Source organism: Rhinoderma darwinii, chromosome 4 (genome assembly GCF_050947455.1).
Source record: "Rhinoderma darwinii isolate aRhiDar2 chromosome 4, aRhiDar2.hap1, whole genome shotgun sequence".
NCBI classification, from domain to species: domain Eukaryota; kingdom Metazoa; phylum Chordata; class Amphibia; order Anura; family Rhinodermatidae; genus Rhinoderma; species Rhinoderma darwinii.
In genome coordinates this window covers 116,808,821-116,821,512 of record NC_134690.1, presented here as the reverse complement: position 1 = coordinate 116,821,512, position 12,692 = coordinate 116,808,821, and the positions used below count along the sequence as shown (strand labels likewise).

The window sequence follows — 12,692 nt, the reverse complement described above, 5'->3', positions numbered from 1 at the left end:
AAAAATCGCAATTCTGAGAAAAAAATAAGTCATACATACTCAGAACGCCCTTCTTCTTCCTACAGTCTGGCCTCCTGGGACGACGTTTCATCCCATGTGACCGCTGCAGCCAATCACAGGCTACAGCGTCACATGGCCTGCAACGTAGGAGGCCGGAGTGGACGTGAAAGGAGGGAGGGGGTAAGTATGAGCACTTTTTTATGCAGCGGAAATGCCATCCGAAAAAACGCACCAACCACAATGTGATGCAATTTTTTGAATGGAAGGTGCTACGGGTTCCAGGTCGGATAAGCTGCACAGTTTTTACTCAGCAAATCTGATCCGTGGAAATCCGGCCTAAGAGTCCTTTCTTGAAACCACTTTTGGTAGGTCCTAATTACTGCATATCGGAGCCACTCCACAAGACCTGCTGTATTGGAGATGCTTTGATTCAGTCCTCTAGCCATCACAATTTGGTCCTTATCAAAGGTCACTCAGACCCTTAAAGCTCGTCCACATGCTGCGGAACTTTCAGGCCGGAATTTTGGACGTAAAAAATGCAGCAGAATACAGTATCAGCATAGTGGATGAAATTGATCAAATCTCATCCACACAGTGCATAAAAATTCAGAGCAGAAATTGACCTGCGCTGCGTGTTTTTCGGACTGCAGCATGTCAATTCGAGCTGCGGAAAGTGGACAGAATTGCTGCGTTTTTCAGAGGAAAGACGAAGCAAAATACGCACCATTTTCTGCTGTAAAAACCTCAGGAAATGGTGCGTTTTTGTCGCAGCGGAATGTCTGCGTTTTTCAGTGGAATTGCTGCAGCAATTCCGTTGTGTGTGGACAAGCCCTTGCATTTACCCATTTTTCCTGCTTCCAACACATCAACTTCAAGACCTGATTGTTCACTTGTTGCCTAACATATCCTACAATTGACAGGTAAGGGTATGTTCACACGGCGGGGGTCCGTAACGGCTGAAATTACGGGGATGTTTCAGCCTGAAAACATCCCCGTAATTTCAGCCGTACCGGCATGTGCAGGCGCTTGAACGCCGCGTCAATTACGGCCGTAATTAGCGCTGCTATTCATTGGAGTCAATGAATAGCGGCTCCAATTACGGCCAAAGAAGTGACAGGTCACTTCTTTGACGCGGGCGTCTAGTTACGCGCCGTCATTTGACAGCGGCGCGTAAATATACGCCTCGTGTGAACAGACAAACGTCTGCCCATTGCTTTCAATGGGCAGATGTTTGTCAGCGCTATTGAGGCGCTATTTTCAGACGTAATTCGGGGCCAAAACGCCCGAATTACGTCCGTAAATAGGCCGTGTGAACATACCCTAACATTGCAGGGAGATAATGAATGTTATTCACTTCACCTGTCAGTTATGGCTGATCGGTGTATGTATAGGGAGTAGTGTGTGTAGTAGAAAAAAACTAGAAATAATTCCATTTCTTACAGTGACGCATACCTGTTGATTAAATGGCGAGTTTCCGTCAGGCATTGGCAGGCTGGATGGTGCGACCTGAAGAAGATCCAGTGGAGAACCTGAATTTGTGTTTTTACTTTCATTTGTGGAATAGTTCCACACCAAGGCACTTGGACAGCAAAGAGTGATAGTCTGCAGAAAGCAATTTAATAGTTAATGTATTTGTAGATGATCGTTGTGTGTCCTTTAAGATACATGATCATCTTGCAGTATATATTCTTTAAAAGGTAATGAAAGCATTGATCATGTCAAAGAAATGTTGTACCTTTTCACCACACAAATATCTATAATTGAATAGTTCATATTTAAAATAACATGTTATAAACAATTATTATCACTAGAGGAACTCGGAATATAGACTGATACAAGCCGACAGTGGGAAAGTATTTAAAGGGAAGGTGTCATGAAATATTTTTATTTTTTTTATCATATTGCTTTTAATATGATATTAACATACATTTATTTATTTATTTGTGTTCTCATGTTCTACTTTTTACATTGTTCTTACTTTTACTTCTGTATGGGGGCTGCCAAACCCCATAGAGAATGCGAACGGGAGCCGTTCCACTCTCTGAAGCGTATGCTGTCTGTGTGGCAATGGCGCATGCGTCGCTCCCACACAGACCAATACGAAGCTCGTTCGCAGAGCGAATCCGGCGCCATTTTCATGTGGACCGGAAGCCGCGGCAGTAAGATGACGAATTCTGGCCGCGGCTTCCGGCCATATGTTCAGGCGCAAGGAAAAGGAGCATAGACCAGTGGAGGGGGCGGCAGGTAAATTATGTTCGTGTATGTGATGTGTGTATTATGTTCATGTGATACTGTCTGCTGAGCCCTGTATCTAATCCTCCTACACTATGCAGTCGCTCAGAAAATGGCGGCACACAGTGTAGGAGGTTTGAAGATTCAAACCCCTCCTTCTCCTGGCACTAGCTAGTAGAAGGGAGGGGGGATTGTGTGAGGACACTAGAGAGAGTGTGTCTACCCCAAATTTGCAGCATAAAGCAATGAGGTTGCTTTACCACATTGACCATGCTGCAATTTTGGGAACTGCTCCCTCTAGTGGCCAGCACATGGAAATGTTATAAATTAGAATCTAATTTATAATATTTCCTGACTTGTGAAAAAAATAAAAAAATTAAAACAATGTGTAATCACTTAAATAATAATTGTTTAACTAAAAAAAAATATAAAAATTCTAGCGACACATTCCCTTTAAAATGACAAAAACACTTAAAGGCAGCATCAAATTCTAGTTAGTTTAGAGCAGTGGTCCCCAACCAGTAGCTCGGGAACCATAAGAGCCTCGCGTTATGACCATAAGCACTAGCTACAATATGACGTCCACATTAACAATATTACAGACATTTCATATACCCGGAACAGCGTCAATTTGGGTGGTGCAATACGTGTGTTAAATTTATCTGCAAATTGACATTTTATGATCTAGCGTTTCTCCACATTTAATATATTCACATATTTAAAGGTATCTGGATCCCAAATATCAAAGTTAAATGTGACACACAAAGTATAACGTTTAGGAGAATTTATAGTCTGAAATCATCATTGGAGAAATATACGATTGATTCTATCAGGACAAATATAAGAGTTCTGGGAAGATATACGCTTCAGAGGGAAAGGATTGGAGAATTAGGGTATGTCCACACACACTATTTACGTCCGTAATTGACGGACGTATTTCGGCCGCAAGTAGTGGACCGAACACAGTGCAGGGAGCCGGGCTCCTAGCGTCATACTTATGTACGATGCTATGAGTCCCTGCCTCTCCGTGGAACTACTGTCCCGTACTGAAAACATGATTACAGTACGGGACAGTTGTCCTGCAGCGAGGCAGGGACTCCTAGCATCGTATATAACTATGACGCTAGTAGCCCGGCTCCCTGCACTGTGTTCGGTCCGGTACTTGCGGCCGAAATACGTCCGTCAATTACGGACGTAATTAGTGTGTGTGCACATACCCTTAGAAGGTCTGTGAGCAACAAGCAACTCCCAAGCCGCACTGTGGCTGTCGTGGTTTTACACTCTTTGCTACTGTATAAAGTTGTGTTATTTGTTATATACGGTAATCACCTCAATCCCTTCACTCCGTACTATAATATAGATAATACTAATAAAATGTGTGGGAAAGAAAGTCCCTCCTGTATACAGAGAAATCACAGATGTTTCCCTGCAGAAGTGGATTCTTTCCTTCCCTAAATTGAACATTCTTCATCCACCTCCTCAGAGGTTCAGGAGATATAATCTATTCATTATAGGATTGCTCGCTGGGATGGGTTTTTGTGAATTCCTCTTACACCTACATATGCTGGGAGGGCATGATGTGCTGGCGTTTGGTTTGGAATGCAGAGCAGCCCGCTTTAGCTAACACTAGCGGCGTTACAAATAGGCTGTTATTCGGCAAGATACGCCATGCCTGACGACCAGCACATTATCCCTCCACGTATTACACATAGTACTGACACCCCATGTACTATTCACAGCACTGACCCCTATTCATCACATTTATTTATTTATTTATTTTTATTACATTATTACACAGTTCTGACACTTTCATACATACATATTTATTTTTTACCATCCACTCACACCCTAGCACTACACTGACACTCATTTATCGCACACCTTTGAGCACTTAGTCCGCCACTCCCCTCAAGACTAGTGGGAGGGGCTATCACTATTTAATGCACACTCCTTCTGCAGCATTCTTTGACCCGTCTGCGTCCTGATGGGAACGGGTTTTCACCCACCCACCTACCTAGTGAGTATGGCCTTTTTTGTGGTTTTGATGATCTTTATGTCCCATTTTTTCTGTTTGTGTTTTTAAATTAGGAACGTAAAGTTCTGGTTAGGGACTCGCAAGGCACTGGGGACCCTTGACGTTGGGTTGCGAGCTTTGCGTATTTTGGCCAAAATAACAACTAATACCCCATGTTTCATGGATATTTCTTACTACGTATACTACACTTTTTTTCAGGACGCAGCCGGGTCTTATATGCTGGGAGGGCATGATGTGCTGGCGTTTGGTTTGGAATGCAGAGCAGCCCGCTTTAGCTAACACTAGCGGCGTTACAAATAGGCTGTTATTCGGCAAGATACGCCATGCCTGACGACCAGCACATTATCCCTCCACGTATTACACATAGTACTGACACCCCATGTACTATTCACAGCACTGACCCCTATTCATCACATTTATTTATTTATTTATTTTTATTACATTATTACACAGTTCTGACACTTTCATACATACATATTTATTTTTTACCATCCATTCACACCCTAGCACTACACTGACACTCATTTATCGCACACCTTTGAGCACTTAGTCCGCCACTCCCCTCAAGACTAGTGGGAGGGGCTATCACTATTTAATGCACACTCCTTCTGCAGCATTCTTTGACCCGTCTGCGTCCTGATGGGAACGGGTTTTCACCCACCCACCTACCTAGTGAGTATGGCCTTTTTTGTGGTTTTGATGATCTTTATGTCCCATTTTTTCTGTTTGTGTTTTTAAATTAGGAACGAAAAGTTCTGGTTAGGGACTCGCAAGGCACTGGGGACCCTTGACGTTGGGTTGCGAGCTTTGCGTATTTTGGCCAAAATAACAACTAATACCCCATGTTTCATGGATATTTCTTACTACGTATACTACACTTTTTTTCAGGACGCAGCCGGGTCTTATATGCTGGGAGGGCATGATGTGCTGGCGTTTGGTTTGGAATGCAGAGCAGCCCGCTTTAGCTAACACTAGCGGCGTTACAAATAGGCTGTTATTCGGCAAGATACGCCATGCCTGACGACCAGCACATTATCCCTCCACGTATTACACATAGTACTGACACCCCATGTACTATTCACAGCACTGACCCCTATTCATCACATTTATTTATTTATTTATTTTTATTACATTATTACACAGTTCTGACACTTTCATACATACATATTTATTTTTTACCATCCATTCACACCCTAGCACTACACTGACACTCATTTATCGCACACCTTTGAGCACTTAGTCCGCCACTCCCCTCAAGACTAGTGGGAGGGGCTATCACTATTTAATGCACACTCCTTCTGCAGCATTCTTTGACCCGTCTGCGTCCTGATGGGAACGGGTTTTCACCCACCCACCTACCTAGTGAGTATGGCCTTTTTTGTGGTTTTGATGATCTTTATGTCCCATTTTTTCTGTTTGTGTTTTTAAATTAGGAACGAAAAGTTCTGGTTAGGGACTCGCAAGGCACTGGGGACCCTTGACGTTGGGTTGCGAGCTTTGCGTATTTTGGCCAAAATAACAACTAATACCCCATGTTTCATGGATATTTCTTACTACGTATACTACACTTTTTTTCAGGACGCAGCCGGGTCTTATATGCTGGGAGGGCATGATGTGCTGGCGTTTGGTTTGGAATGCAGAGCAGCCCGCTTTAGCTAACACTAGCGGCGTTACAAATAGGCTGTTATTCGGCAAGATACGCCATGCCTGACGACCAGCACATTATCCCTCCACGTATTACACATAGTACTGACACCCCATGTACTATTCACAGCACTGACCCCTATTCATCACATTTATTTATTTATTTATTTTTATTACATTATTACACAGTTCTGACACTTTCATACATACATATTTATTTTTTACCATCCATTCACACCCTAGCACTACACTGACACTCATTTATCGCACACCTTTGAGCACTTAGTCCGCCACTCCCCTCAAGACTAGTGGGAGGGGCTATCACTATTTAATGCACACTCCTTCTGCAGCATTCTTTGACCCGTCTGCGTCCTGATGGGAACGGGTTTTCACCCACCCACCTACCTAGTGAATATGGCCTTTTTTGTGGTTTTGATGATCTTTATGTCCCATTTTTTCTGTTTGTGTTTTTAAATTAGGAACGAAAAGTTCTGGTTAGGGACTCGCAAGGCACTGGGGACCCTTGACGTTGGGTTGCGAGCTTTGCGTATTTTGGCCAAAATAACAACTAATACCCCATGTTTCATGGATATTTCTTACTACGTATACTACACTTTTTTTCAGGACGCAGCCGGGTCTTATATGCTGGGAGGGCATGATGTGCTGGCGTTTGGTTTGGAATGCAGAGCAGCCCGCTTTAGCTAACACTAGCGGCGTTACAAATAGGCTGTTATTCGGCAAGATACGCCATGCCTGACGACCAGCACATTATCCCTCCACGTATTACACATAGTACTGACACCCCATGTACTATTCACAGCACTGACCCCTATTCATCACATTTATTTATTTATTTTTATTACATTATTACACAGTTCTGACACTTTCATACATACATATTTATTTTTTACCATCCATTCACACCCTAGCACTACACTGACACTCATTTATCGCACACCTTTGAGCACTTAGTCCGCCACTCCCCTCAAGACTAGTGGGAGGGGCTATCACTATTTAATGCACACTCCTTCTGCAGCATTCTTTGACCCGTCTGCGTCCTGATGGGAACGGGTTTTCACCCACCCACCTACCTAGTGAGTATGGCCTTTTTTGTGGTTTTGATGATCTTTATGTCCCATTTTTTCTGTTTGTGTTTTTAAATTAGGAACGAAAAGTTCTGGTTAGGGACTCGCAAGGCACTGGGGACCCTTGACGTTGGGTTGCGAGCTTTGCGTATTTTGGCCAAAATAACAACTAATACCCCATGTTTCATGGATATTTCTTACTACGTATACTACACTTTTTTTCAGGACGCAGCCGGGTCTTATATGCTGGGAGGGCATGATGTGCTGGCGTTTGGTTTGGAATGCAGAGCAGCCCGCTTTAGCTAACACTAGCGGCGTTACAAATAGGCTGTTATTCGGCAAGATACGCCATGCCTGACGACCAGCACATTATCCCTCCACGTATTACACATAGTACTGACACCCCATGTACTATTCACAGCACTGACCCCTATTCATCACATTTATTTATTTATTTATTTTTATTACATTATTACACAGTTCTGACACTTTCATACATACATATTTATTTTTTACCATCCACTCACACCCTAGCACTACACTGACACTCATTTATCGCACACCTTTGAGCACTTAGTCCGCCACTCCCCTCAAGACTAGTGGGAGGGGCTATCACTATTTAATGCACACTCCTTCTGCAGCATTCTTTGACCCGTCTGCGTCCTGATGGGAACGGGTTTTCACCCACCCACCTACCTAGTGAGTATGGCCTTTTTTGTGGTTTTGATGATCTTTATGTCCCATTTTTTCTGTTTGTGTTTTTAAATTAGGAACGTAAAGTTCTGGTTAGGGACTCGCAAGGCACTGGGGACCCTTGACGTTGGGTTGCGAGCTTTGCGTATTTTGGCCAAAATAACAACTAATACCCCATGTTTCATGGATATTTCTTACTACGTATACTACACTTTTTTTCAGGACGCAGCCGGGTCTTATATGCTGGGAGGGCATGATGTGCTGGCGTTTGGTTTGGAATGCAGAGCAGCCCGCTTTAGCTAACACTAGCGGCGTTACAAATAGGCTGTTATTCGGCAAGATACGCCATGCCTGACGACCAGCACATTATCCCTCCACGTATTACACATAGTACTGACACCCCATGTACTATTCACAGCACTGACCCCTATTCATCACATTTATTTATTTATTTATTTTTATTACATTATTACACAGTTCTGACACTTTCATACATACATATTTATTTTTTACCATCCATTCACACCCTAGCACTACACTGACACTCATTTATCGCACACCTTTGAGCACTTAGTCCGCCACTCCCCTCAAGACTAGTGGGAGGGGCTATCACTATTTAATGCACACTCCTTCTGCAGCATTCTTTGACCCGTCTGCGTCCTGATGGGAACGGGTTTTCACCCACCCACCTACCTAGTGAGTATGGCCTTTTTTGTGGTTTTGTTGACCTACATAGAGGTGCAGAGTCCAAGAGAATACAGACCCAACACAAGGGCTAAAATGAGGGCAAACTGAATAATATTTTAGAAGAAAATAGGAAAATATTCTCGTGGATTGACCTTAATGTGAGATCTCAGGATCATATGTAAAGTTACCCAAACTACATAGAGTTTCATTTGTTGAGATTTTCCACACTAAAGTAGAGTTAGTTGAAAAGTAGAAAAACTTAGGGTATGTTCACACACTGGCAGATTAGTTGCAAAATTTCTGTGACTGCTCCATATATCTGAATGAGGTTTGTAGAAAAAAAATAATCCATGCACATGCTGCAGAAACAACCCCATTCACATGTATAGGGCAGTCACAGAAATCTCTGCAACAAATCACTGTGTGTGAACATACACTTTGCAAAGCATTTTGAGATTTCCAGCTGCTGGTCTCTTCCAGTAATGTTTTTTTGTTATTACAAAGACATTTTCAAATGAATTGGCAGAATACCAGATAAATAAAGGCGGCTTAGGTTAATGCCCCCTTAGATCTGTGCTTGAACATATTTACATAGCTGTATGTTGTTCCAAAATTCACACACATTTACTAAAAACATCATGTAAACAACTGCTACTATTCTTTATGGTACTTTCTTTCAGGAACCTAAAGTACTTTATTCCCCAATGACATTCTAACAGCCAGTACGGAAAATGTCGTCTTTTGAGACTACAGCAGCAACATCTGTGGATGACAGAAAGCGTGACACTCCACTACAAGAAGCAACAGGGCAACTGCACACAGATCTATTCATGTGGCCTTATTATTATTATCATTATATATTATATATTTAGAACGTTTCACCTACTTGCAACATGCAGCTAAGACCATATACTAATGGACGATGTTGAAGACATGCCTGGAAATCAGCACAGGGCAGATGGACAGAATTGATCACTGGTCCTGAAGAACTAGGACTTGGAGTAGCTAGAGGAGGATTGTTTGGCCCCATCTTTAAAATAGATGTATGTGCATTGGCAGGACCAGCGCAGTCACTCAGTAGCGCAGAAAGGCGCCTGGAGCAGAAGTAGGCCAGGCGTCGTGACAAGTACGCAGATTGTACAAATTCCTCAGAGTGCTGAAAAAAAATAGAACAAACATGAAAAAAAGTTAATGTGTTTGATTGTCAGTTGTTATATGCTGTGGAAATAGAAATTTAGTTGAGACAAAGGGTTTGGGGCAATGTTAATGAACTATATCTTACCACAGATGGAGGCTAGTTAAGCCCTCAAGTAAAATGTAGTCATATTTTATTTCGTAACAGCTACTCCATTCAGTAGCTGGAAGCTTTGGGTGATCAACCTATTAGCAGCTGCCAGAGGGCAGAATGAGGCCACTGTCAAATGACAGCCTCTCCCTATCTGCAAGAGGTCTGTAATATAACAGTGTGCCCTAAGAGAATTACCCTCTTGACTGTTTGTATGAACTTTTATGTGCACTAAATCCTGCACACAAGACACTGGGTCAACAAATGACTGAAAATGCTCTAAATGGGCAGTCAGGACTAAGAATTAACAAAATTTTCACCCAGTGAATTGGTACACTGCGGGCATTTTACCGGCTTTGCGATGGGCACAAAAAGGTTTGTCTAGCCACTGAGTACTTCTTTTGTGTTCAGACCAACTCCCACCTACATCATGCATCATGTTGCTTATGTCTTCGTATAACTTTTATCAATATCTTTACAGCACAAAAGGGTGTTTTGAAGTTTCCTGGGATGTTTTTTAATTATTATTACTGTTTTTATCTGCTTAATTTGTATTATTTATCAATATCTTTGTCATGTAAAATCTCACTTTAAATAAGAAGTCATATGAAAGGAAACAGATGTCTTCCCCTGCTTGATCTGCAATGCATGTTTTGAAGCCAAGAGGCGAGAAACTAATGTGTTCAGCAATAAATCTTCAGTTTGCGGATTCCTGGCACAGAGTGAGATAACAAATACAAGGGTAGATAAGTAATAATGTATTATATCAGTATGCCAGGGTTTATAAGGAAACAAATAGTATTAAGTCAACCAATACGAAAATCATCGAGTCGAGATCTCTATTTCACCTGCTATTCAGGTCCACAGTAAATAATGCATGGTAGGCAAAAATATGTAAATGCTTTTCTGCCTTATAAATAAATTGTAACAATCTCACCATAAAAGTGCAGAGATAGTGCAAAACATTGAAGCTTGAGAAAGGATGAGGTCCCCCGTAACGTCGCACAGCCATGCAAACGCTCGTTCCCCTAGACTAGTGTGCAAACGATGATTTTTGCTTTGAGCATTATGGACTCTTGGTAAACCACCATGTCATGCTGTTTCATCAACGGGAAAAGTTTGTGACTATCTTTGCACTTGCATGGCGAGATTGTTACAATTTATATATTAGGAAGACAAGCATTTACATATTTCGGCCTGCTATGCACTATTTTACTGAGGTTTTTTTATAAGGATCCACAAAGTAGAAAAAAATTACGCTATTGAAGGCAGTCCCATAGATGATTATCATGTCGTAAAAAAATTAATAATTTATATTCATTGAAAGAAATAGATACAAAAACACGCAGTGCAGAATTCCCATGTCTGGGCCAGACTTAGGGCATGGCCCCACGTGGCGGAATTCTTCCGCAACTGTCCGCATCAATGCCACACATAATCTGCGTTGCAGATTCTGTGGCGGATCTGCCCAAAATGTGCAGTAAATTGATGCGGAGTGGCCGCTGCGTATTGAGGTGAAAGTACTTCCCTTCTCTCTATCAGTGCAGGATAGAGAGAAGGGACAGCACTTTCCCTAGTGAAAGTAAAAGAATTTCATACTTACCGGCCGTTGTCTTGGTGACGCGTCCCTCTTTCGGCATCCAGCCCGACCTCCCTGGATGACGCGGCAGTCCATGTGACCGCTGCAGCCTGTGATTGGCTGCAGCCGTCACTTAGACTGAAACGTCATCCTGGGAAGCCGGACTGGAGAAAGAAGCAGGGAGTTCTCGGTAAGTATGAACTTCCTTTTTTTTTACAGGTTGATGTATATTGTGATCGGTAGTCACTGTCCAGGGTGCTGAAACAGTTACTGCCAATCGCTTAACTCTTTCAGCACCATGGACAGTGACTATTTACTGACGTCGCCTAGCAACGCTCCCGTAATTACGGGTGCACACACGTAGTCACCCGTAATTATGGGTGCACACACGTACTCACCCGTAATTACGGGAGCCCCATTGACTTCCTCAGTCTGGCTGTAGACCTAGAAATACATCGGTCCAGCCAGAATGAAGAAATGTCATATTAAAAAACCAATACGCATCCGCAGCACACATAACATGTACATGACATCTGCGGACTTCATTGCGGAACTGAAGTCAATGGAGAACTTCCGTAATGGGTCCGCAACCAGTCCGCCACAGGTCCGCAACATCCATTGTATGCTGCGGACACCAAATTCCGCACCGCAGCCTATGCTCCGCAGCGGAATTTTCCGCCTCGTCTAAACGAAGCCTACTAAAAAGAAGTGGAAGGCAATGGAGAAATGGGTCCGCTGCGGATTAACGCTGCAGAGTGTCCGCAGCGGAATTCCAGAGCAATTCCGCCACATGGGGCTTTGCCCTTACAGTGCTATTCATACAGAACACCCTCATTTATGAACATAATGAACTCCATAAAACTACTGTGACACATGCAGCAAAGTAGAACGAGGGGCTAGAGGAAAATACCACTTTGCAAAATAATGTAGATCTACTATATATATCATACAAGGGCTGGGAATAGATGGTTGATAACCCAATAGTCACTTTAATAGCAACCTAAAAACAAAGACGAACACATGGCAAAAATAACAATTCAAGACTTGAAGTGAATGTATCATAAAAAAAAAATCACATTATTTAAATCAGGTTTTATTATAAACATACACCTTTCAGCTATAACATTAAAATCACTTGCCCAATACTGTATTGGTTGTCCTCGTGCACCAAAACAGCTCTATCTGTCGATGCATGGACTCCACAAGACCTCTGAAAGTATCCTGTGCTATCTGGCACTAGGTTATTATCAGCAGATCCTTTAACTCAGTCCGGACTGTTGCTACACAGACCCAAACTCAGCAACCTGTGTGTTCTGACACCTTTCCATCATAGCCGGCTTTAACTTTTTCAGCAATCTGTATTACAGTAGCACTTTTATGGGATTGGACCAGACGGGCTAGCCTTTGCTACCCACATCAATAAGCCTTGGGCACGCATGACCTTGTCGTCGG

At 42.7% G+C, this 12,692-nt stretch overlaps 1 protein-coding gene across 1 annotated transcript in view; it reads right to left on the bottom strand.

Moving 5' to 3' along the window:
* Positions 1–12,692, bottom strand: part of MED12L (mediator complex subunit 12L) — a 507,362-nt gene that overhangs the window by 440,043 nt on the left and 54,627 nt on the right. Inside the window, exons 8-9 of the mRNA XM_075861497.1 lie at positions 9,263–9,532; positions 1,453–1,602 (exon numbers count right to left, since the gene is read on the bottom strand). Coding sequence (XP_075717612.1) covers positions 1,453–1,602; positions 9,263–9,532 — 420 coding nt within the window. The remainder of the gene's footprint in view (positions 1–1,452; positions 1,603–9,262; positions 9,533–12,692) is intronic.